This window comes from Panicum hallii, chromosome 9 (genome assembly GCF_002211085.1).
Source record: "Panicum hallii strain FIL2 chromosome 9, PHallii_v3.1, whole genome shotgun sequence".
Taxonomy (NCBI): domain Eukaryota; kingdom Viridiplantae; phylum Streptophyta; class Magnoliopsida; order Poales; family Poaceae; genus Panicum; species Panicum hallii.
In genome coordinates this window covers 11842750-11868078 of record NC_038050.1, presented here as the reverse complement: position 1 = coordinate 11868078, position 25329 = coordinate 11842750, and the positions used below count along the sequence as shown (strand labels likewise).

The 25329-nt window shown below is 46.6% G+C and overlaps 3 protein-coding genes across 5 annotated transcripts; 1 reads left to right on the top strand and 2 right to left on the bottom strand.

Moving 5' to 3' along the window:
* Positions 1 to 2253: 2253 nt before the first annotated feature.
* LOC112874361 (serine/threonine-protein kinase BLUS1-like) lies at positions 2254 to 11213 on the top strand. 3 transcript variants are annotated; one of them, XM_025937639.1, is made up of 22 exons: positions 2254 to 2670; positions 4535 to 4789; positions 4871 to 4995; positions 5081 to 5125; positions 5390 to 5471; positions 5753 to 5821; positions 5934 to 6104; positions 6186 to 6251; positions 6645 to 6713; positions 6805 to 6873; positions 7053 to 7108; positions 7279 to 7548; positions 8332 to 8465; positions 8613 to 8707; positions 8803 to 8847; positions 8930 to 8989; positions 9530 to 9631; positions 9739 to 9790; positions 9865 to 9917; positions 10031 to 10098; positions 10428 to 10479; positions 10608 to 11213. In XM_025937639.1, the coding sequence occupies exons 1-22, from the start codon at positions 2455 to 2457 to the stop codon at positions 10683 to 10685; spliced, it is 2232 nt and encodes a 743-aa protein (XP_025793424.1). In that variant the 5' UTR covers positions 2254 to 2454; the 3' UTR covers positions 10686 to 11213. The 3 variants fall into 3 exon arrangements, with proteins under 3 accessions (XP_025793424.1, XP_025793427.1, XP_025793425.1); XM_025937642.1 differs by having other exon boundaries at positions 2455 to 2670; positions 8622 to 8707; XM_025937640.1 differs by having other exon boundaries at positions 2455 to 2670; positions 10034 to 10098.
* Positions 11214 to 11440: 227 nt separating this feature from the next.
* On the bottom strand, positions 11441 to 14562 carry LOC112874362 (DNA excision repair protein ERCC-1). Its single transcript, XM_025937643.1, has 9 exons — positions 14151 to 14562; positions 13992 to 14067; positions 13769 to 13872; positions 13284 to 13383; positions 13110 to 13186; positions 12611 to 12710; positions 12325 to 12396; positions 12093 to 12161; positions 11441 to 11909 (listed from the first exon to the last, which is right to left on the bottom strand). The coding sequence occupies exons 1-9, from the start codon at positions 14498 to 14500 to the stop codon at positions 11601 to 11603; spliced, it is 1257 nt and encodes a 418-aa protein (XP_025793428.1). The 5' UTR covers positions 14501 to 14562; the 3' UTR covers positions 11441 to 11600.
* An 8508-nt stretch (positions 14563 to 23070) lies between these two features.
* Positions 23071 to 25107, bottom strand: LOC112877593 (AAA-ATPase At2g46620-like). Its single transcript, XM_025941934.1, has one exon. The coding sequence runs from the start codon at positions 24932 to 24934 to the stop codon at positions 23366 to 23368; it is 1569 nt and encodes a 522-aa protein (XP_025797719.1). The 5' UTR covers positions 24935 to 25107; the 3' UTR covers positions 23071 to 23365.
* Between the last annotated feature and the right edge of the window lie 222 nt (positions 25108 to 25329).

Genomic DNA, 25329 nt, shown 5'->3' with positions numbered 1-25329 from the left:
GGGGGGCGCCGCCGCCGCGTAGACACGTCCGCAATGATTCCCCGCCGCACCCGCGCGAAAAGCCTCGGCCCGGCCCCGCCTCCCCCGCACATGGGCGCGCTCCCCTCCACGGGAACAGGTAGGGGAGGGAGCCCATCGCCGCCCCGCGCCCCGCGCGGCGCGGCCCCACACGCCCGCACGGGGGCCCCGTCCCGTCAGCCCCGGGCCGCAACCCCCCCGCGCGCGGTCACGACGGCGCCGAAAGGCTCGGCTCCGTCGGTTTCCGCCGGCCCGCGCAGGAGCACGCGCGCGGCTCGGCGGTGGGGGCACCGCGACGCTAAATCAACCGAGGATTTGTGCGGGGCGCCGTGCGCCCAGGCGCCCTGCTGCTGCCCTCGGCCTCGTGTTCGTTCGTACGCGGCGGGTACGTCCTCGGCCGTGGTACCCGGCCGCCCGCCCCGCGCGCGGCTATCTAGCTAGCTAGGCCAGCCGCCCGGCCGCTTGGCAGGTTGCGTCCGCGGGCCGAACAGACACGCGCGCCCGGGGGCCCGCTGCGGCGTGCGGATTCTCTCTGGCGGGCAGAGACGACGGGCGCGGCGTGTTTCGGTTGACCCGGCGGGTGGAGTGGCCGGCTAGCTCAGTGCTTATCATTTCAGCTCCACTTGGTTCCTAAAGGTTAAATTTCAGCTCAAGAATCGAGTATTAAATAAAATTTATTTAAACTTTTTTCACATATAGGTGCTAATTCGCGAGATGAATTTAATAAGGCTAATTAATCATAACCTGCAGCAGTGATGCTATAGTAACCATCCGCTAATCATGGATTAATATACCTTATTACATTCGTCTCATGAATTATCCCAAAAATTCTGCAATTAATTTTATAATTAAACTTTATTTAATACTTCTAAATGATAATTTTTTATGTGACAGGATTAAAGTTTAGCTCTCAGGAACCAAACACCCTTGCGGCTGTATACAGTATACTTGTTCACTAGGAAAAAAAATGGTGCGGCTGTGCAGCACGACTAAAGAAATTGCTGACCCTGTTGGAGAATTGGGGTACAGTGTAGTGTAGATGATGCCGAAATAATTTCCGTCTCCGGTGGTGGCTAACAGAGAAGAATCGTTTCTGCTAGCTGTTTTCATGCACGGATTTCCTGTGTATGCGTTGGCATTGCTGGGTGTTTCGAATAAAAAAGCATTGCTGGGATGTATTGAGAGAAGTAATGTATGTGTTTAGTTCTTTTTTTGTTGCTATTAGCTGAGTATTTCGTGTAGCTTTAAACCCCATAAAATTCGTAATCTCCTATCACGAGTGAAAGAAATATTTGCAAGCAACACAAAGAGTAGCAAAGTTTTTATCGTGCTTTTACTCCTCTTCTAAAGATCTTAACCCGTATCTAAGGTATTTATGCTAAAGGTTAGTGCACGACTCTAGAACATGTATTACTTATACACTACAAATTAATGTGACCGCATGCTTGATTCAAAAATATCATATATAAAGAAAAAATATTATATAACAACTACCTAAGATATGTGTAAAACATTTCAAGATATACGTTACCACGACCGTTCAATCAAGATTTGCTATATAACTTATAGATTAATTTTATAATATATGCAAATGACAATTCTTCAATGATACACTGCACTATCATTCATTCTTTTGGGTAAAATAATCCGATTTTGGTAAAATCGCTCATAAATAGGCGAATCATTTCAAGATACGCTTCATCATGAGTCAATTTTAGAATATCAAACCATGGCCAAAACCATGGGTTCCACTTTTTCTTGGATTTATTTGCAATATTTTGTCGCTTATTATCTTTAAAAATAGTAATAAAAGCACGCCTTCCACATTTGCAAATTTGGTCAAAATCGTCTCTCGGAATTCTCGTTTACCACGGGGCACCGAAAACATTCCATTCCCAAAATTGCCAACTAACCCTGACAAGTCGTACAACTGCCTCCCGCAGACAATCCCACCGGGAGACCAGCATCGGGAGGCGGAGATCTACCGGGCAGTCGGCTGCACGCGGCTCCCTCGCGGTCACCGCCCCGTGCTCCACCACTGCCAAAAGGACCCAGCGCCGCCGGGGCCCGCCCGTCATAGTGCCACACACACCAGCAGGGCCTCCCCCACATCGCCGCCGCTCGGCCCCCGCTCCGCACCTCGCCCCCGCCACGTCACCGCCGAAATAATTAATTTCCGCCCTTTTACGACCTCGTTCTCTTTCCCAAGCGGCCTCTTCCGTTCGCTATCTCCTCTTCTTCTCCCTCCCTCCCTCCCCCTGCCCCCTTCTCTCTCTCTCTCTCTCTCTCTCTCGACCCCCTCGCCGTCCACACGCGACCGCGCGAGACACTGGTCAACGGCCGGGTGGCAGGCGGCTGCCGTTGGGGTGGGGCTTAGCTCCGTCGATCGCCCCGGAGGAACGCGGCGCGGTGCTGCCTCCGGCGCGCGGGCTTTCCATGGGGAGGAACGGGAGCGTGAAGCGCTCGGGGTCCGCTGGCGGCTCGGGGGCCGCCGCGGGGCCGCCGACGTTCACGGTGAATCCCGGCGACTACCGGCTGATGGAGGAGGTCGGGTACGGCGCGCACGCCGTCGTGTACCGCGCGATCTTCGTGCCCAGGAACGAGGTCGTGGCGGTCAAGTGCCTGGATCTCGATCAGCTGAATAACAACATCGTGAGCACCTGCGACACCCCCCCCTTCTCCCTCCTGCAATTCGTGGGGTTTTCGGTTGCGGTCTGGTTGCGGGTGCCATCTGCTGTTTGATCTGGCTGGCGAGAGATCCGTTCGTCGATTTGAGTGAATTTTTTAATTCATTTGGTAGCTTGGCAATTGCGGCGGAATTTTGATCCGTGTAACGCCCTACCAGATCAATTCGGACCTTGCTTTGACATCATGTTGATAACAACTTCCTATTTACTGCTTGGTCGGCTACTAGTCGTTGGTTAGTCTGAGTCTCAGTTGAGAAGACCAATTGAGGCATGCATGTACCTGCATTTTAGCTTTTTAGCGCATTTATTGTTTTACGTGGTATATTTGTGGGTGCTCCGGTTGAGACGGCGAATTAAAATATTTTGTCGGGACTCTTTTACTTAGCGCGAGTATGGGCTTCTGGTGGCTTGGGAGTTTGAGAAGACGCAGGCCAAAGAGCCATACGGGTTTGGACGTCCTAGATACTCCATAGAGAACTGGTCTCTGATTTTTTGAATTCAGTGAATAAATCAGTCTCCTTTACCTAGAAATGCTTGGCCATTTGTTTTGCTATTCTTCTTCTTTTTTTGAGTGGTTGGATTCATTCTACTAGATTGTTTCTCTAGTTTCTGGTATGTTTACATTTTACACGAGAAGATCATTTCCTGCAATGTACACTGGACTCAGGCAAATTTAAGGCAGTACAGCTAGACGGTGATTCTGTTTTCTGTTGACTTTTTACAATTTATTGATATGATGAACCGATGATATTAAGCTAACATGAGCTCATTGTTCATGATGGGTCTTTAAGTACCACTCCCTCCATTCCAAATTACAGATCCTTTTTGCTTTTTTATATACATAGTTTTTTACTATGCACCTAGATATACGCTATGTTTATATACACAGCAAAAACTATCTATCTAGATTTGCCAAAACGACCTACAATTTGAAACGGAGGGATTAGTTGGATGTGTGTTTTAGCATAGGCCTTTTAGTTTTATTCCATCCAAACCTTCTCAATAGATGGCTGATAATAAAATTTATTTGAAAAAAAATAACTAGTAAAGTATCTCTCAGAAAACACCTTTTCAAGCCACTGTCTCCTACAGTTCTATTTTTAGCTATTGGTTCACTAGAAAATTAGATGGACATGTTTCTTTTACTAATACAGCCATGCTTTCTTCCCAACATTCCATTGACTAGTGTCCCATTGATTGGCCTACTGCCTGCACCAATGGGAGCCAGCCACTTCATGGTCACTTGTAGATCATGATCTGGCAATAGTGTGCTACATAATTCTCCACGTTTGTCTTTCTGGAGTGTGTTAAGGCTTGTTTGGCAGAGCTCCACCTTCGAGACCCATGCAGAATTTGGAGTTTTTGTGATAAATCAAAGTTTTTTAAACCTCTGTAGTTAATCCTAAATAAGAAAAATAAAGCTTAACTACATATTCTCGATTTGCCACAGCTCCAGCTCCAGCTCCAAGAATTTAAATTCTTTGATGTATAGAACTTGCCAGTCTCATTTGTGTAGGAATTTGTCTAAGTGTTCACAGTTCATATTTTTAATTTTATCCTCTTTTTGTGGCTCATGTTTGTATTCATCTCTGGCAAGTCACGGGTAGCTTTGAAGTGGCATATAAAACTTTCTTCAATCCACTGTAAAGGGGAAGCCTAATCAGCAGTGCGACTAGCTTTTGGAATGCCAAAGTTGTCAAAGCTTGTCTAAGGCTAAACGATAGTGAATTGTCTTCACCGCTTGGTGTCGATGTCTTACTGACTGTTATTTCTCTTTTTATTGTGAAAGGAATAAATGGATTTAATTCTCACCGCTGTGTTATTTGTAGGATGAAATACAAAGGGAGGCTCAAATAATGAGCTTGATCGATCATCCTAATGTCATCAGGGCTTACTGCTCATTTGTTGTGGAACACAGCCTTTGGGTGATAATGCCATTCATGACAGAGGGTTCATGTTTACACTTAATGAAGATCTCGTACCAGGATGGTTTCGATGAGCCAGTCATCGGTTCCATCCTAAAGGAAACTCTTAAGGCTCTGGAATACCTTCACAGGCAAGGTCAAATACATCGTGACGTCAAGGTTAGCTTCGGCTGAATATTTTTGTTTAAAACTGCAAGTGTTTGATGTATTTACTCATTGTTTCCATCTGGCACTGTGCAGGCTGGTAATATCCTTATCGACAGTGCTGGTGTAGTGAAGCTTGGAGACTTCGGCGTTTCTGCTTGCATGTTTGATAGAGGTGATAGGCAAAGATCTAGGAATACATTTGTAGGAACACCATGCTGGTAACTGCTTAACCAAATTTTTATATATATCTTGTATAGCTTTATCATGTTTGATATGTTTTTTGGGTTCAACTTTTCTGTCTAGGATGGCTCCAGAAGTGCTCCAGCCTGGCACTGGATATAATTTCAAGTATGTTAACCTGTGTATATATTTGTAATTGATTTTCCTCAGCTCATGCCTGGATGGATCCTAGAGACCCTACCTCTTTCTTACATTGATGCCAAAAGATCACCATATATTCATCATGAATTGCTTAATAGCTGCTATTCCTCTTGGATTGTGTCTTCACATATTTTTCATATAAAAAAAAAGATGCTGCTGCTGTTCCAGGCTTTTGTAATTTGTATGTTAACAAGTCAATATGAATTCACATCCAGTCTCATCTTTGTACAGAGCTGATATATGGTCATTTGGAATCACTGCGCTTGAACTAGCGCATGGCCATGCTCCATTTTCAAAATACCCCCCTATGAAGGTAATGCTTCTGCCTGCCCATAATATTTTAGTTTTGCTGGTTTGTTGTTGCGTTAATAAATGTTTAAAATGCCCTGTGGCATGTTGCAAATTGCAATGCCTTCCACGTGGTCGTAATGTTAGAAATAACCTCTTAGACCTGTATGACCCAGCTCAATCTTTTCATTTGTGGGATAATGGTGGTAGATGATCCCATGAGATCTAGTTATAGCTGCACTGTTATTTTGGGCCAACCTAGCAACATTGTCAATCCTATATATTAAATGTGTAATTTGATTGCAGGTTCTTCTCATGACCCTCCAGAATGCACCACCTGGTCTTGACTATGAACGTGACAAAAGATTCTCGAAGGTACTACCGATCCTTTCAGCTGATTATCAGATATGGACCAGTTCTATGGTTAACTACCATAGATTGTGTTCTAGTTTTACCTTTCTAAGTAGGCATTTTCAGTTGTGTTCAGTCATTTAAAGAGATGGTTGCCATGTGCTTGGTCAAAGATCAAACAAAGAGGCCAACAGCTGAGAAGTTGCTAAAGCATTCATTTTTCAAAAATGCAAAGCCTCCAGAATTGACCATCAAGAGTATCTTATCTGATTTACCTCCTCTCTGGGACCGTGTAAAGGCTCTTCAGGTATGCTGCCTTACTTTTCATGTTATTATCTTGAAAGACCCTCTTCTGGGAAATGTAGCTGAAGTTTCTGTGTACTTCCAGCTTAAAGATGCAGCACAATTGGCTTTGAAGAAAATGCCTTCTTCAGAACAGGAGGCCCTCTCCCTGGTTTGTGATATGCAATTAACTCATTTTTATATTTGTTCTTTACCTTTCTTCATGTTGTAAGATTCATTTCTTTTTCCAGTTAACATAATCATTGTGATGCTTTAAACAGGCCCCATTAGATATTAAAATTACAACTTGAAAGTTCCACTTTATAACTTTTTTTCATAATACAATTATAGTAAATCAAGGATTCATCAATTCTGCTTTGATAATATAACCTGTGATATCATATCTTGCATACAAATGTGTAATGCTGAATAATTGGACCTACATTCTGTTCCATAAATAGTCGTGCCTCACATATGTTTGTAGCATTTTTTTCTGTACAATTTGGGTAAATGCTTCAATTAGTTTTATAGGCTGCTTATCATAAAATTGCATGGATTCATACAGAGTGAATATCAACGAGGTGTTAGCGCGTGGAATTTTGATATCGAGGATCTCAAGGCTCAAGCATCATTGGTAAACCGAACTCTTGTTCTCCAGTTCAAATCTCCTTTCTATTCAGCCTTCCATCCATTTGAAATTATCATTAATCTGGCTGAATTTCCAGATTCGTGATGATGAGCCACCAGAAATAAAAGAAGACGAGGACACTGCAAGAAACACTGAAGTTGAAAAGGTCTAGCAGATTTTTATTATTATTTTCTAGGGAAGTTATTTGATAATTATCTTAAGAAATGTTAACTTTACTTTCAAGAAAATTTTTCGCAGAATGTCGCAGAGTTTGCATGTGTTCATCTTTGCATCAGAACCCTTAAGTATTTTGTATGTAACTGTCACTTTTTGTTCATTCGACAGGATTTATCTTCCAGGAACCATTTGGGGAAGTCATCTGCAAATGATTGCAACTCCAGGTCAAGTCAATCTTTGTTAGCATCTTATAGTGATTTATAGCTCTGAAGTCCCGCTTCAGTTCCATGTAACTAAGTAGGATGCTAGAGATAGGGATGAATCAGTATTACCGATTATACTGTTTTAAAGTACAATATTGTTACTGAAAATGTAATCTCTTGATATATTTCAGGGAGCAAACTTTTGCAACCAGAGTAAATTCACATGGAAACGGCCCTGTTACGAACGAAGTCTTTGATTTTGATTTCGATTTTAGTGATGCCGACCCTAAAAGGAGGGTTGATGGATATGAAAACAACAGAAGAGAGAATGACTCATTGCCCTCGACATCAAAGCGAGATCCAGAGTCAAATCATTGGACAAATGATATTGGGCAGCGACAACAGACTTCTGGTGGGAACAATAGCTCAGTAGCTGCTGAAAGGGGTCCTGGTTTTGAGAGGTGCATTATCTATTAATTGCTTCTTAATTCTTACTTCCTCTGATCACAAGTATAAGTCCATCTAGGTTTGTCCAAAGTCAAACCTTTTGAACTTTGACGTGCAATATCTATAAGAATATTCTATCTTAATTGAATTTTTTATAATACTATGGAAGTATTTAATGAATCCAGTAATGTCTTTCTTGTGTTATCAATGTATATAAAATTTTAGATTTTAAGGTCAAAATTAAGAAAAATTAACTTAGGACGAAGTTAGATGGACTTATATTTTTTATCTATGATTTGGTGGTGTTCTCTGAGTTTTGTGTTCTCTAAGAGCCCGCTTAAATTTTTAGTTTTATTCTACTGCACATAATGCTAGTGACCGAACGTTTATATCTGGGGGTGATAGCTAGCTATTGATTTTAGCAAGTCTGTTTATATCTAATTTGTCATTATTTTAGTTATTATAATGTGTGTTCTATTATAGGTAAATTTAAGTTATTTCTTTGTAAATTCAATCCTATTTTTATTAATGTGCAGAAGATAAAGTAAATCCCAATTAATTTGTTTAGGTCCTCAATAATTATGGCCTCCTTACTTTTCCGAGTTAGTTGTTTTTTCTGGATGTAGGACTTCCCATTTTATTAAATCTTGCTTTCATACCACAAGTGCTTGTTATGCCTCTTGAAGAATTGTTGCATTTTTATTTATGAGGACTAAAGCATTGAACATGTTTTTTAGAGTGTTGCCATTTTCTTATGCCTGATGCTTAGGCTAATTATTATTATTGTTTGGTATCAGGGATGCTGCTGTGCAAATGATATCTGAGAAACAAAGAAGTGATATGAGAAAAACAGCAAGCCTTAGTGGTCCACTTTCATTGCCAACTCGTGCTTCTGCAAATAGTCTGTCGGCTCCTATTCGATCTTCAGGAGGTATGAGGGTCCATCTGATTATCACTGCACATGTTCATTGTTTTCACTTCTGTACAAAGCAAACATGCACTGGCAGTCTGACACTGCTTTTAGGTTTTCTATATGTATTGTGGCTTTTGAACATTGATTTTCTTATGCTCATTGTAGTTTATGTAGATTCATCAGTAGACAAGTCCAAACGAAATGTAGTGGAGATTAAAGGCCGCTTTTCGGTGACATCTGAGAATGTTGATCTTGCAAAGGTAAGTGAATTGGGTGATACTGGATACAATATTTTTAGCATGGCTCAATTATGTAGTATTTCATCAAGAAAATTCGATAAATCTCTACTTTCCAGGTTCAGGACGTTCCAGTCAGCAGTCTCTCCCGCAAGTCACCAGAGGTGAGGTCATTTTTATTTTGGAATATAGTTACAATTTCGAAATGTCATTCACAAATTCATGGTTGATTTTTGGTTTTCTCAGGTTTCACTGCTAAGAAAATCTGCTAGCGCTAGTGATTGTTTGGTCAATGCTAAGCCAATGGTATAGCCTTTTTTCCCCATGATTGATTTTTCTAATTCCTCTGAAATTGCAGTAAAATATTTTTCATTTTAGTGGAGAAAAGAAAACTACATACATCCAGTTTAGCATATTTTTATACTTTAGAAATGTTATACAAGCCCTGGAATCACACGTATGGATGGTATTAAATCTTGTACTTATTATTGTCCTTCTGCCACTTCTGTAGACCGATTGTAAATTTGATTATTGCTCAATTTTGGTACAGCATATATGTTGATGGATACTTAAAAGTTCTAGCATTGTTGAGTTCCTTCACTCTGCATTAACCATTGTTTTTCTTGCCGTTGTCGATAATTGTTAGCTCCATATAGTTTCGTTGTAGAGTCAATAAACAGTTTCCAAAACCTTCAGAACACTGGCATTATTGTTATTTCTGTCATTCTATGGGATATTTGTGAACAGAGCAATGTTGTTCATGATTGAGTAATGATACCTGTTTTGTGGAGGGTGACTTCACTCTATCATTTTTTTAAGAAAAAAAACAATGCTTTGATGTTGCAGTGTAACCCTGCTCAGCTGAAGGAACTCTGCAATAGTTCAGTGTCATCGTCAATATTAATTCCTCACCTTAATAACCTTGTGCAACAGACCATGTTTCAGCAGGTATGAAGGAAGCTTTGATGTCATCCTGTGTTACTGTTTAAGAATGCACAACACATGTTAAGTTATTTGATAAGATTTTAGCTAACAAATATATATCTCTACATTAGGATCTGATTATGAACCTGTTAAGTAGCTTGCAACAAAATGAGAAAGTTGATGGTAAGTGGCGTTTCTTTTGTGGCTATTGAGGTTCAATTTATTTCTTTGATCGTAAGTTAAACTCTCTTCTTCAGGATCAGAGCCTGGAATATCTTCTCAAGTCCGAAATATGGAGAGTGATAAAGTGGTAAGCATCAACCTAGCTTATGATTTCAAGCATTGGCAAATGAGGTTCCAGTCATAGTGGTTCTTTCAATATTTTGTTAGATATCACTTAAAAATGCCATTTCATTTTTTTAGCAGGCTGAGACAGCTAACTCTGAGAAGGAACGGTCATTGCTTGTTAAAATTTCAGAATTACAGTCTAGGTAAGCCAACTTCTGCACAACTGCACAAGTGATATTAGAAAAAGTTGCATTGTTAAACACCACAGAAACAGTTATAGCAAATTTACAACTCCATATCACAGATTATTATTTGGTATGGCACCATTTATGTTCTGTTTTGGCAACCATGGTTTAGTAGCTGAACTTACAGATGCACTTTCACTATCAAACTGAATCGGGTATTTTAGTACATTTTACAAATGCTCACTGTTAATGTTTGTGTTACTTTGAACATTCATACTGCTGACAGGGACCACTTTCTTTTATTCCTACAGTTTTTTAAGGATGTTTATTTTTTTTTCACCATGCAGGATGATAACGTTGACTGACGAACTAATTGCTGCTAAACTAAAACATGCGCAGGTCAGTATCATTGTTTCATTTTATTACAATAAAGAGACTGGAATTTGTGCTATCATACATGATAGAAATAATCATGATCCTGGCATTTGGATTCTGATTTTTTTTTTTTTGCCCCACTCCATTTTCAGTTGCAGCAAGAGCTAAATGCATTGTACTGCCGAGAAGAAATCGAAGACGTTAGGGATGAGGACAATGAAGAAACATAACATCAGGAGGATCCATGCCGTGCGAATTAGCTGCCCTGGATTTTAACATCGAGGTTAAGGGAGTCTTAACAGGAGAAGGAACTTGATGCCAACAGCGCTTCTGAGTCGCAAATATATGCCTGATCTGGGGACTAGCTCTTACAGCTGTGGCACTTATGGAATTCTTTGCTTTGAAGGTTGTCTGTGCCCCTGGCCTGCTGCCATCAGTGTGTATATCCATCTTTCTTTCAATTACTTTTATTTTCCATTGGTACAACGGGTTTTTGGTGGTCCCAAGATTGCGGTTGCGGCATGGTTGATTCTGCTATACATATCATTGGAGTAGCTGTGATTATGTAGTTCGTAGGGTGCCGGTTGTTTCTCAATGCAGAATAGCGGAAGACTGCATAATAAAAATTGTATTTTATGTAGCAATAGGTTGTATATTTCTGATTGGTGCATTCGTCGATATTTTCATGCATGGCTTATTTGCAAACCTCCGAACAGAGTTGTTTGCATATCTAATAATAAAGTATACCTTTACTCCAACGCTGTCACGTATTACGTGCGGCGTCTCTTCTGTCGTTTTAGCGGCAGTGTTTTTCCATAACCCCCATAGCCTGAATTTCAATACCGACTCGATGGCATTAGGACTTCCTCCTGAACCTGCTATTATGGCCACATTTTACCTCCCGAGCACCATGCTTTGTTTCAGCACGTACGCGTGCCGATTGCTGCGCGTTGGTGCTTGCCAAGACAGAGCCCCAGACTCTTGGTTTGGTTACCCGAGTGAAAGAGCACAAATGTTTTCTACGGTTAACACAGGGAAACCATACAGCGGAAAATTAAATTTTGCAATTGCAACAACAATCACTGCCTGACAGGAAGAGCAGACTGGCAACGGTACACTACTGTTAGCATCCTACAACGGCTGATCTAGTCTTTGGTCTTGCCATCTTCCATGTTTGAGCTGCTACCACCTTCACCAGCCTCGTTGGCGGCGTCACGGCTCTGGCTGTGCATCTTCTCCGGATACTTGGCAAAGGCAGCGGTAAGGGTCGACCTCACATCGGGACCTTTCTTCTTGGATGCCTCTGGTTTCCCTGCTGTGTTTTCTGAGCTATCATTCGTCGATGAAGGTTGACCTGACGCTTTCTCTCTGTCGGGAGTATCAGGTACTACAAGGTTCGGACGGGTGGAAACCCGTTTGAACGGCTCATGGAAAGTATCATAAAGTCGTTTTACCTGCAACAGTTGAACAAATTATATGCACATTAATTAAAGGAAATGGGGTCCGTCATGCTATCAAGCAGAGCAGCAATGCACTACAAATAGTGTGTTTGCAGTTCCTGTAAAAGGCATAACAAATGTGCACATCGCACAGCAACATTGACAATGAAAGGTAGAAAAGGTAAGTGAATGTAGTACCTTCCGCTCACCAATCCCTGGGCAACGAGCCAGCTCTTCCATAGAAGCATTCATAACTTGTGAGAGTGACTGAAAAAGTAAAAAATAAATTAAGTGCAAACACATTTTCTGCATACTTAGTTGCTAGATTACTGCCATATGAAAGTGCCAAAACATAATACATTGTCAAACAATTATACTGTATATGAAATGACAAAGATTTCAGGTCGAAGTAATCCTTTGTCCAACTTACCCCAAAAGATGAACCAAGTGTGACAACATCTGTTTTATTAACATGCCGAATGGAAGTAAGTGCATGTGTCAACTGCAAAACAATATCCAAAAGAACGTATATAAGTAATCCATGACGCTTGAAGATCTAATAGTTAATAATATTGCACTACCATCAGCCCAAATGGGCAGTAGAGAGAAAGCTTCTATATTGAAACCACTTGCAATGCTAGAAACATGCTATTGAAAATAAACAGCACTAAGGAAGCTGAGGGGGAGGGGCAAGGGTGCTTAGGAAGCATACATACCCGTGATAGATAGTCATTATCCATGTGCTCACGGATATTGTCAGCTGGCTTGTTTTCGTACACTTTGATAGTCTCCAAGTACCGACCACATTCCTCCAGGCTACGAGAAAACAGTTTGCTCAGACAACTTACTCTTGAGTCTTTACAAGCATATCGTTGCATCATTGATTCATCACGCAACATTCTAGTACATCGATATCTTGTTATAAAAACTCCCCGATTTGTGTAATGGAGGCCATTAAATTCATTCTCAGATAAATGAAAATAAATGTGTGCAACTGTTTCAGAATTTCAATATTGAGATGCTAAATAACATTTTCTTGAACAGAACTGTACTTCACAGGTAATACCGCAGTACATAAGATCCAGCACAAGGTGATCGCATCACAGAATTACATTCATATTCCGTAGAATTGATATAAAAACACATGATGTAGCACAGAGAATAGGAACAAGAAATTACTTAATCCAAGCACATTAGGAAGTTATAGAATAATACCTCCAACCGCACAGGAGGGTGCAGTCATGAAGCAGTGCTGTTCTTGTAATTTCATGCAGAGGCTTGACTACATCTTCCTATGAACAGTGAGATTGCTAAAATTCTTAAGTTAATATGTTTTAAAATGCACATCCTATGACAAAGCAAATATGTAAGTCAAGAAACTGAACTTACAACATCAATATGGCACAAGATGACACGCAGCCTGAAATTCTTTTGCAGTTCTCTTATCCGATAATACAAGTAATCTGGATGTAGAAGATGGTACCTGATACTGCATCCGCAACAACAGAAACTGACCAGTAAAAATCACAGAATGACAGTAAGGACACACTCTGTAGCACCATCATGTCCTGATAAGCAACACTGAAAATTGCTAAGACACAGTATAGCACAAAAGAGTAAAACTAGAGAATTATTCTTACAACAAAGGAATCATAGCAACTAGAGAATTATTCTTACAAAAAAGGAATCATCTCAGTCATAGCTATGACACAGTGTTGTGGGCTTCAGGCAGGAAGAAAAAATGTCTCATGGTAGATGCACAATCAACTAATCTATACAAGTCCAATTCAAAGTTTCTAAAGTTTTTTTTAATGCAATTCAGAGTTTCTAAAGTTGAACTGAAGATATAACGAGATGCAGAGAATGAGAAGTACCTCAAGTACAACGCACATGACGATTGACCAAGCACATAGTCCGGCACAACATCGGCGAACGCCCACCTAGCATTCCTGATGTGCTTTAGCAGAGGGTTCCCTCTCTGTGGAACAAGAATGAACAAAGACTCGAAATTTGCCATAGAAGAGGGGGAGGAAGAGGGGGGGGGGGGGGGGGGGGGGGAATCGAAGTGCCATGGTGCCAGAAATCGCGTCCCAGTACCTGCCTATGACTGACGAGAATTGCGTTCTTGCTCTGGGTCTGGGCCACCGGCGCGGATGAGCTAGCCTGAGGCGGCCTGCGCCAGGAAACCGAACTCATCACAGTCGAGGCCGGCGTCGCAGGGATTGGGAACAAGTAAGGGGAGGGCAGTATACATACCTCGGGGTGGAGGTGGGCTGGGGAGGCGGCGGCGGAGGCGAGTAGAAATCGGATGACTTGAGGAAGGAGAAAGCCTGCGAGAACGACCCCGACGACGAAGAGGAGGATGAAGCGGCGGGGGCGCCGGTGCTGTTTAGAGGAGGGTTGTAGGAGGGCGGCGTCGAGGAGGAGGACGATGCGCCAGTGCCGAAGACCTCCTGGTAAGACGGGATCTTGATGAGGTTCTTGCCGGGCTGCCGCTCCGGCGGACCCTGCTGCTGCTCTCTTCCCCCGTCCATGGCGGCGCGGGAGCCCGAGAGGCGTGTCCGTTCGAGGACAGGGAGGCGACCCACGAATCTGACCCTGACCATCGCTGCTGCACGGCACCTGACGAGCGAGTAGCATGGAGAAGTTTTGCTCTGTCTTGTTTCGGTCAGATCCATGGGCTTTCTCTGGCCTCTAAAGCCCTTGGGCTAGATTTATCGTAATGTACTGTTGTTTGTCGTTTTCTAAAACAAAAAGAAACAAACGAGGTTGTCTGTTTGACCAATTGGATAGGTGGCAATGGTGCGAGTGTGGCACATATGAAACCACATAGCAAAGTAACTACAAGAGTTCATCCCAGCCCACCTCCGTAAAGGATTTTGGATATGCGACTTTAAAAGATTTCTAAAATAGAGAGTACTGTAATCCCATTATCAAGCACTCAGTTGCTGGAATTGTTCACCTATATGGCCGCTTAGACTGCATGCTGTGTAAATACTACGCACTAGCTAGCCGTACCTGTTTAATCACTCATTTAGCTTATTTAAATAGCTAAACCCGAATAAATAGTTAAATGTAGTGCTGATAACAAATTGCAAGTGAAGCAGTTGCAGCTGCAACTGCCGTAGCTGCAGCTAGCACTAGCGAACAATCCGAGAAATGAGTGGCGGATACAATCATACAGCTATAGTAGCACCATGTGGGATGTGCGCATGCAGGGAGAGGGGGCATTTGCCCCTTTCACCCTACCAAGTACCAACGCAAAACTTTGCCTTGATTTTCTTTCAAGCAAAATAGTGGCTCCCTTTTTTTAGATAGAAGGTTTCTTCGCTTTTATTTATGGTGAAACGAAGCATAAGATATCTGGAGGTGTTGAAAGAGCTGCTGTGATAAGCGGGAAAACCATCCAAAAATAACGATTGCTCGTGTCAAAAAAGCTGCCAGGTAGACGGACCATCCAGGTCAAAAGAACGACTAGGCAAGCCATCCTGCTAGGCGGGTAATTCTCTCCGTAGTTCTGTATAGCGTTTTGTGCGAAAATCAGGACGAGCCCGCTTCAAAGCTTACAGATTCACCACAAAGGTTCGATAAAGAAACAACACTGCCAGCATCATCGGCTACAACAAAGACTTCCCTGCATCGCAACCCCAGAAGCCTGCACCCGGCACATCTCCAAATCTGATGGCACCAAAAGATGTATGTATTGTGTAGAGGTCACTTCTTGCGCAGAGGTGTGTACTCCAGCTTCAGCGGTTGTAGTAGTTTGACCATCAACATTTCCACCACCTTCTCCATGTCTACCAGGTGCACCTCCTTGCATAAAGGGAGCCAGCTCTTCAGTGTCGTCACCAGCTCGTTTAACAGCCTGTCTACCAGGTGGCTTTCTTTTTGTTTCTTTGAATTAATATCATGGCTGACTAGAAACAATCTATAACTTACTTGTGGTTTGAGATTTCTTTTATTGTATAGAACTTGGCAAGTTGGATGTTTATCATAATTTTTTAAGTTTAACCTAAACCTCATCTTTCCATGAACGCTTGATATATATAGGCATGCTAAATCTTTTTTTTATAATAATATGGCAGGCTAATCTTAGCTAGTTCTCATTGTGCGGGTTTAAGTTAAAAGACAAAAGGCAAGTTTGGAGGCAAAAGGTTTAAAATTCTAAAGATCAACGATGCAAGAGAACAAAGGTGGGTTAGAATTACCATCTAGCTAGCTGCGTACATTGTGAGCAGCGGGTGATGTGTATGCGTGCGGGGATGGGTGCACGTGGCTCTTTACCCTATACTCACATTGCTTTGCCTCTAACAGGATATAGTACTAGCGAGTTAAGGTTGTAGGAGCTGGCGTCGATTAGTGTACATCCAAACTGATACGTGATGAGGGCATATGGAATGCTCTAACATATATAATTCTAAAATTTACCAAGCAGATGGATACATAAGTGTATGGTAAAAAAAAAAGCAACCTTCTTTTTTCCTTTTTTTGAGGGAAAAAGTTGGCTTCCTTTGCTTATATTTACATGCTTATATTTATAGTCGTGGATGAACCGTATTAGTAAGTATATTGCTACACGTCAGCAGTCTCATAGATCGTCTCATATAAGTATGTAGAATTTTTTATTAGGTGGCGGAGAGAGAGGGAGGAGAGAGAACAAGATGCTTGTTTCGCGAGATAACACCATTGTACGAGTTGTTGTTGCCATGCAACTTACAATATTTTCTTTTTCTATACACAAATTATAGAATTATGTATTTACTATAAGATAACTTATAAGACAACTAATTATATTATATGCATTGTATGTTACATCGTATTAAGATGATGTGGCAATATACGAGACCGCCTAATCAATATATTTGCCCTGGGTTGGTGCTGGTGGTACATGTTGCAACACAAACCTCGTCCATTTGACACGTACCGGGCTAACCTAGCTTAACCCCGTCCCTGGGCCCCTGCCTCCGCTTGCAATGCGCGCAACGGAAAGTGCCGGATGATGGGCCCCTGCCTCCGCCGGGTGGCAATGGCATGATTGGGCGCGTGGGCCTGGGCCAACCGGGGCCCGAGCAGTCGAGCACGACGCCGAGGCGTCGTCATCCATCGCCGGTCGCCTCAGGTCTACAGAGCTCGCACTGTTTCGAACAGTTTTTCATCAATGGCTTTGAAGCCGCGATGCAGGTTTCAGAGAGGGGACCCGACCTCGAACTAGGCCAGCTAGCTAGCTACTTTCTCGAATCTCGACCGTGCACCACTAGTCAAAGCCCGGCGACGTGCATGTACTGACGCTGCGATGCACGGCTGGTCCATCAGATCGGCTGCTGCCCCCCATTCAAATCTTACTGACCGGCCCACTGTAGCTTGGCAGCTAGCTGGCCGTACGCAGTCTGAGCGACCAGTGCTGAGCATAGCAACCCGGTCTGGAAAAGGCCTGAGCTGAAACCCCAGAAAGTCTGGGAGGGGACGGGACGGGCCAGAGCGTGACGACAAGCGTGAGATCCCAAGAGGAACGGATACGAGACGGCGAGATGATGCGATATGGACGCCAAAGGAAGTGGTCGGAAAAAAATGGAAGAACATGGAGCCATGGAAGAACACGCGAGCACGCACTCCTCGTGTACCTGACTCTGACATACTGTGGCGAGCGAGCGACGGCTAACGCCAGCGGCGACTCGATGGAGGATTGAGGATGGGTACACGTGCGCGCGCGACAGGGTTCGGCCGGCGCGAGGGGGCGACGACGAGGGGGTTCCCAGCAAACTCGCGCCGACATGGCACATGTGCGCGAGGTACCACTCCGAATCTCTGATCCTACCTGTCACGACATGGGTCACGCTACGCGCGCACGTACACTAGCGCGTTCGTCTCCAGCAATCCCATACCTTAGGGGGTGTTCGTTTCCGGGTATCTAAATTTTAGAGGGGTCACATCAAAGAGAATCTTATCATTTAGAAGTATTAAATAAAGTCTAATTACAAAACTAATTGCAGAACCCTAGTGCTAATTTGCGAGACGAATCTAATGAGGTATATTAGTCCATGATTAGCGAACAATTACTGTAGCATCACTGTGGCAAATTATGGATTAATTAGGCTTATTAAATTTGTCTCGCGAATTAGCATCTAGCTGTGCAAAAAGTTTTATAAACAGATTTTATTTAGTACTTCTAAATAGTAAGATTCTCTTTGATGTGATGGATCTAAAGTTTAGATAGGAGGAAACGAACAGGCCCTTAGTCGCTGTCTGGCAGGCAGAGCGGATTCCTGGCCTGCGATGCCAAATGCCCGTATCGCCATGCATGCGTGCCTCCGGATCGTCACGGCGTCTTGTCAGCTGTCACGGCCAGCGCAGCGCGACCGCCGTATCCCACTCGAGCGACGACGTGGCCCGCCCCGCTCTCGATCGAGCCATGCTTCCACGCTGGCAGGCAAGTTCCGGGATTCGATAGATGCTGGCCGCTCAGCCACTGCCGCCGCCACGGGTGGGGCGCGGAGCGCAAATTTGGCCCGGGGATCCTCGTCAGGACTCGGGAGTGGATCGGGGATTCGTCGTTCGGCCGTGCCGTCGGAGTTGGGACGGTGGCGGCAGCTGGGTGTACGTACGCTGTGCATGAAGCGGCCAGGGGATCAGGAAATCATCAGGATCCGTGACGCACCTGTCGCATCACGCCAGGCCTGGCCGCACTTCCCTGCGGCACAATCATTAGGGCAGCCGCAACCGGCCGTTAAGCCCTCTCTACAAGCGATCCATGTAATCAGCCTATGCTAAGTGGAAGTAATTAAATATGCAAAGAGAACGCAGCTTTCTGCAGACCTGGCGAGAGCCGATAGAGAAAATTAAGATGGGTATTGGCAACGAAGCTACGCACAATCGGTCGAGTTGCCGATAGGATCGAGTGCTCCCAGATCCGTATAGATTTTTCCCTTACCCTTCCCCGCCTCCGCATCTTCCCGCGCAGCTCTCTTCGCCACGCCAAATCTCTACGTCTTCCGCGGCATCCGCGCGTCAAATGACTCGTCTTCTCTGCGTGAAGTGCGAGCTAAACTCCCCTCGGTTTGTTTCCCATGGCGCTCCAGTTAATTCCATCGTCTATCTCTTGGCCTTCTTCAAAACCTAGCACCCCTAATCCCAAATCTCTGCTAGCGATGAGCCATGGGTCCAAGCAGGAAATTGCTAGCGATGAGTACTTAAAGGTTGCAGAGAGTACTTCACTAGAGTGCTCGGAAATGTTTGTGCAAGGGGTGATTGAGATATTTGGGGCTGAGTACCTACGACGCCCCACAATTGATGATACGGAGCGTTTGCTCCAAGTTGGAGAGTCCCGTGAATTTCCTGAAATGTTAGATAGCATTGATTTCATGCATTGGCGGTGGAAAAATTATCCAACTGCATGGAAGGGGTGGTATAACTAGCGCTATGGATTTCCAACGGTCATCCTTGGAGCAGTAGCTTCATATGACCTCCATATTTGGTATGCATTCTTTGGTGTTGTTGGGTCGAATAATGATATAAATATGCTGAATCAGTCCCCTTTGTTTATTGAAGTGATAAAGGGTGAAGCTCCCTGTGTTTAGTTTTTTTATCAATGGCAGTCAATACAACACTAGATATTATCTTGCTGATGGAATTTATCCGGAATGGGCAGTGTTTGTGAAGTCTATAAATTCACCTCAACTAGAGAAACACAAGGTGTATGCAAGGCAACAAGAAGCTAAAAGGAAAGATGTGGAGCGTGCTTTTGGGGTGCTGCAAACTCGCTTCAACATCGTGCGTCATCCATCACCATCTTGGGGCAAGACTAATCTTCAAAATTATGAAAGCTTGTGCTATTCTCCATAACATGATAGTGGAAGATGAGGGAGAAATGGCTGAGGAGCCTTTAGACTTGAATGTTGTCCTAGGAGCATCAATTGTTCTTCCACCTGAAGTGCAAAAGGCTAATAACAGTAACCCATGCTTTGATGACATTCAACGTAGAAATTCTACTATACATGCTCACTCAATCCATAGCCAACTGAAAAATGATCTAATTGAGCATATTTGGCAATGTTATGGCAGTAGGGGAAATAACTAGTGACTTTTTTATGTAAGTTCTTGCAGTTAGTTATTGTTCTTGTTACAGTACAAATAGTTATATTGAGTACATTAGCTTACAACTCTATTCTTTTTTTCTAGCAGGTTCCGAAGGAGGTTGCTGTCAAATGGTTTCGGACAATGCTTTTGTTGGAACTTCCTCAAGAAATGCATCTTCTATCTATTTTGTGGTCTGGATGAAGCTAGTACTCTTGAATGTAGTGATATGAAGATCTTACTTATCGATTAGTTGCTATATATGGGCACCTAAAAGTTCTAGTTGTACTGTATTTGCACTTCTTGCACCTGTTAAATGTTGAGATGTTTCAATTATCTATTTTCAATTTGCCCATTAGTTGGTATTGTGGCATTTGCAAAGTTTCTTCTTTCAAAGTGTTTAATTTTGGTTTCTTGTGTTTATTTTTCCGAAGCCACGTATATAGCTACAGTGATGGTGTTTATGGTAGATCGTTGTCATTCATGTGGATGTGCGGACATTAAAAGCAGTTATAACACCTTTGTAGATACCCCATTGAGGTGATTTCCATAATATAGCCTAAAGATGACATGGAACATACTATAGAGGCAGCTCTCTGTAACCTTTGCGGGTGCCCCTATCTTCATCGCATCATGACATGTGACGGACCCCTGCTGGCTGCTGCCCGTAGGCAGGCCCAGAAAAAAGCTGCGGCCCATGACGGCAGGCAGCAGGAGGACAAGGCTCGCACAGTGCTGTACGTTGCATGCGAATGGTACCACCCCACGCCCGCGCGCTTGGCAGCGTTGCCACTCGACATTCGTCGTGTAGCGGGGGCTCCGCGTTCTGGTCGCGGATGGCTAATAAGGATTGTAAAATGTTCGAGTTTGCAGGTGTCCTTAAATTATTCGAAAAATCCAGTTGCTGGCCGGTACCCCAGCTGTGTACGATTTGCTTTCGATCGGGGAACATGACGATGACGATGTGTTAGGCTAAAACCCAGCTTCAGCGAGAGACCCAATCACGCTGTCGGGCTGCTCGCTAACCCGGGCCACCGGGTGGCCCATCCAGCAAGCTGCAAGCACAAGCACAAGCGCGGGATTCGAGCTCCCCACCTGCTGTCGTGTCTGCACGTCATGGCAACGGGTTCCCCAAAAGCCTAGCATTGGACTCTCTTTATTTTGCTCTTCGGGGGGGAAAAGCAAAAACACACAGTAGAAGGCCGTAGCCTAAAATTCCTTGCGTTTTACGGCACAGACATGCGGGCCGACCGGTCTTGCCACGGCCGTGACTGTGCCGTGAGGCGTGAGGATTGCTGGCTTGCTGCTGAGTTCAGGTGTGATGTGTGCGGTACGGTGTGTGGCGTGGCCTTATCTGATCTTTTCTTCAGGCGGATAAACACAGCACGCGTTGGAGTCCATAGGTCAACAGGGGTGGCGGCCTATCGCGTACCGCAATTTGTTTTTTTTTTGAGTCACGCAGAGAAGCATCTAGCATGAGTATGGCACGGCACGATCTCTTCTCTCAGATGTTTCTTTATTTCCCAGTTCCTCCGACTCTATGCGCTCTAGATTCCTTTTTTGGAAAAAAGTTCGATTTATTGTCGGACGCTCGAGCACAGTACACCATTACGCGGCCGCACCGATGGAGGACGGTGCGCGCGCACCCATCCTGAGGAGGGCTCCCGCCCGGCCGTCCTCCTCCAGCCTCCTCCGTCCAGTTCATCTCTTCCGCGGCAGGCTGGAACAACGAGAGGACACCTGTGCGTGCCGTGCGGCGTCGGCGGCCGCTGGTCCTTCCTAATTCGCACACACCTTGCAGGGAGCTAGCTGTGCTCTGCTGTGCCGCGCACAATCCTGTGACCGGAATAAATAAGATCCCTCCAAACGGCATAGATACCTGCACGTAAGAGTGTATATATATATGTATACATATACATACTTACATATAAATAAAACAACAACCAATACGTGCAGCAATATATAATTATATATACTAGAAGCCGCAAAGCTAGCGGCACACAAGTACAGCGAGTGCCCAGCACAATCATCGAGCCCGGCCGCTCGCGGACGGCTGGAGCGCGTGTGCGCTTCCCCATCATTAGCTCGCACAACCACGCCCCTAATCATCGCTAGCCTCTAGGAGTATGCACTCTTTTTTTTCTCGCTGGGTCACAATTTTTTTTTTGGGTCAAAGAGGAGGGGATCCCCAACCTCAAGCTTCATCAGAAGGCATTATAAAAAAAAAACCCCTTCACGGAAGGCATTTGGTAGTAAAGCTAGAAAGGGTTACGGATCTTGAGCAATGTTCTGGAGGGCCGTTTCAGTGACAGTTCGCTCTTGCCGCGGCAGACGCCAACTCCGGAGTCTCGCTCGCGTCTTCTCCGCAGGCCGTCGTCCTCAGCCGCTGGTGGGATTTCCAACCACATTGTGTTAGCACAGCGTATTCTGCTGCTGCTACTATAGTTTAACGCCAACCGGAGTCTAAACAAACGCGGATGGACACCTGAAAGCGGCGTGATGGCGAGGCCGCAACCGCAGCCAGCCGGCGACTGACGAAATCGCGGTGGAGGATGACAGGTTGGGGGCTCGACCCGGTTCTCCGCCCCCCCCCCCCTTCTGTACCCAATCATGGGAGACCCGATCGGAGAATTTGGAATTAGCGACCGAGCCTAGCATGGCCCACTGCCAGCGGCGGCACACCACCGATCGTCCGAGGCCGTCGCCGGCCGGCCGGCGAGGGGGTTGGGACGGACCGGCGGCGGCGGCGGTCCAGGTTTAGCACTCGACGCGGGCTAAATGACAGAGATTGTTTGGACGTTCCACGCAACGAACGTTCCGAGGAACAGGGCAGTCGCTTGTTTCTCAGTGCACGTGTCGTACACTTGGTTCAAACTTAAATTTGATCTTTGACCTTTTTGTAACGAAAGACTGTATCGTCGATCCAACAAGAGTAGTAGAGTACCTTCATGGTTGTTGGTTTTGTTGGTGAGAATTTGATGTTCGTGGCAGCTGTACCGTACTGAATTGGAGGCCAAAATGCCAATGGACCTGTCAAGCCCGTAATTCAGATGTCACATGTGCAGTCAGGTTTGAGCATTGTGGCAATCGTGTCTGTACTCTGCACTGGGCAATGAAACTTGTTTGAGATGAGCCCTTCCTTTGCCTCTCCGTTCCAATGTTATTGGAAATTTTTTTGGTCCAAGTGACGAACTTGCTCATCCTACCATAGTACAGTGTACAGCCCCAAATTTCAGATAAGAAGAAAACCCTAGCTAGTGCTACCAGATTACAATGTACAGCGCACCGGCCCCCAAATTTCAGATAAACAGAAAGGATGTACTTAGCAACCATGATTATCAAAAGTAAAAAGAAAATAGAGAGCAAAGCCAAATTGCTCCCAACAGATAAATAATTAATAACTAATCACCGGTCCGGTCCTTGTCAGAGCTGGCCTCGCTGCCCCGCCCGTTCGGCGATGCCGCGCTGTCGTCCACCGGCACGACGCCGGCGTCCTTCCGGCTCCTGTACTTGATCAGGCCGTAGAGCTTCTTGAACTCCCTGATCGGCGCGTCCTTGGCGAACCCACCCCCGCCCCGGGGCGACGACTGGCCCGCCGCGCCGGCGTCCGACGCGCTGGCGTAGTCGAGGTGCCCGGACCACCTCGAGGTGAGCCTGGGCGGGCGCGCCGCGGTGGCGGTGGCGGTGGCGGTGCCGGCCCGCTGCGGCTGCGGGGGCGGCGGCGGCACCGCCACTTGCTGCAGGGCGTTGATGACGGTGCGGAGCGCGCGGCTCGGGGACCCGCGGTTGGCGATCATGATCTCGCCGAGCTCGGCGGGGCTGAGGCGGGCGCCGGCGTGGAAGCCCTCCTCCACCTGCGGGTACAGCTTGTGGTCCTTGAGCCCCAGGTAGTTGCTGGCCAGCGCCTTGAAGGCCTCGAAGTCGCACATGGTGAAGTGGATGTGCACGTCCAGCCGGCCCGGCCGCAGCACGGCCGGGTCCACGCCGTCCTTGCCGCCGCTCATGGTGAACACCATGACGCGCTCCTCGCCGCAGCAGGAGGACAGCCCGTCCATGAAGCTGAGCACCCGCGCCGTCCTGGCCGCCGCCGTCTCACCGTCGCCGCCGCGGAGGTACCGGTCGAGGTCCTCCACGAGGATGAGCGACCGCGGGGCGGTGTCCAGGAGCAGCGCGCGGAGGTCGTCGCATCCGCCGCGGGACAGGTCGATGTCGTAGACGTCGTAGCCGAGGAACCTCGCCATCGCGGCGGCGAAGGTGGACTTGCCGGTGCCGGGGCCGCCGTAGAGCAGGTAGCTCCGGCGCCAGACGCGGCCGAGCCGGTGGTAGTAGGCGCGGCCCTTGAGGAAGCTCTCGAGGTCGGCGCGGACGCGGGCCTTGAGCTCGGGGTCCATGGCCACGGTGTCGAGCGTGGCTGGGTGGGTAAAGGGCGCGGACGCCCACCGCGGCGCGCCCGCGCCGCCGGCGTTGGCGTACAGCCGCAGCTCCCTGCGGCGCGCCTCCATCTCGTCGGCGACGGACTCGACGTGCTGCAGGTAGGGCCGCAGCACGCGGGTGCGGTCGTGGCGGCGCACGCGCAGGACGAGGCGGCCGGCGCCGGCGTTGGTCCAGGCGAGGCGCGCGCCGAGGAAGGCGTCCCGCGCGGCGTGGCCCGGGCCCAGCTGCAGCGCGAAGTCGTTGCTCTTGGCCGCCGACGACAGGACGCAGGCGGCGTCGGCGTCCTCGAGCGACGGCAGCGACGCCACGTACGCCGCCGCCTTCCGGAACAGCGGGTTCTCCGCGCCGTCCGCGCCGAGGCGCGGCACCTCGTAGTACTGGTACGCCTGCGCCCACTCGTCCGCCCACCGCCACGCCCGCCGCAGCGCGTGCGCCGCCGACTTGTACGACAGCACCAGCCGCAGCGCCGCCACCGCCAGGACGCCGTAGGCCAGCGCCCCGATCACCCCTCCCCAGACGCCGCCGTCCAGCGCCATCGCGGCGCGCACCGGCTCCCAATCACTCCCCTACTCCCCCTCGAAGAAGCCGACGCCGTTGGCGGTTGCTGCCGCCTGCTTCTGATCCGGTCGCGTCGCTTCGTCCGTTGCGGAGAGCAGAGGAGGCGAGACGCGAGACGCGGCTCGAGGGGTGGGGGGAGTAGATCGGATTGTTGGAGGGGTGGGTTTTAAGGGAGAGCGCCCCGGCCCGAGCCGGCGTCTCTCGAGATGGGGGAAAGAGGGTGGGGGGAAATTCGCTGCGGTCGGGTGGGATCGGGTGCGGGTGCGGCGTGGCGTGCGCGGAGCAGGCGGGCGGGTCGTGCACCGCAAGGCTGGCTCCCCGGACGCAGGGCCGGGGCGGGGCCGTGCCTCTTCCGGTGGCTCGGAATCGTTTG

What these genes read in the sequence shown, in the direction of transcription:
- LOC112877593 (XM_025941934.1), bottom strand. Translation starts at nt 24,934, where the DNA reads ATGGCGCTGGACGGCGGCGTCTGGGGAGGGGTGATCGGGGCGCTGGCC.
- LOC112874361 (XM_025937639.1), top strand. Translation starts at nt 2,455, where the DNA reads ATGGGGAGGAACGGGAGCGTGAAGCGCTCGGGGTCCGCTGGCGGCTCG. An exon ending in GCAAATGATTGCAACTCCAG is followed by an intron (nt 7,109 to 7,278) that starts GTCAAGTCAATC and finishes GATATATTTCAG; the next exon opens with GGAGCAAACTTTTGCAACCA. An exon ending in AACAGACCATGTTTCAGCAG is followed by an intron (nt 9,632 to 9,738) that starts GTATGAAGGAAG and finishes TCTCTACATTAG; the next exon opens with GATCTGATTATGAACCTGTT.
- LOC112874362 (XM_025937643.1), bottom strand. Translation starts at nt 14,500, where the DNA reads ATGGTCAGGGTCAGATTCGTGGGTCGCCTCCCTGTCCTCGAACGGACA. An exon ending in TCTTGTGCCATATTGATGTT is followed by an intron (nt 13,187 to 13,283) that starts GTAAGTTCAGTT and finishes CACTGTTCATAG; the next exon opens with GAAGATGTAGTCAAGCCTCT. An exon ending in CACTTGGTTCATCTTTTGGG is followed by an intron (nt 12,162 to 12,324) that starts GTAAGTTGGACA and finishes TTACTTTTTCAG; the next exon opens with TCACTCTCACAAGTTATGAA.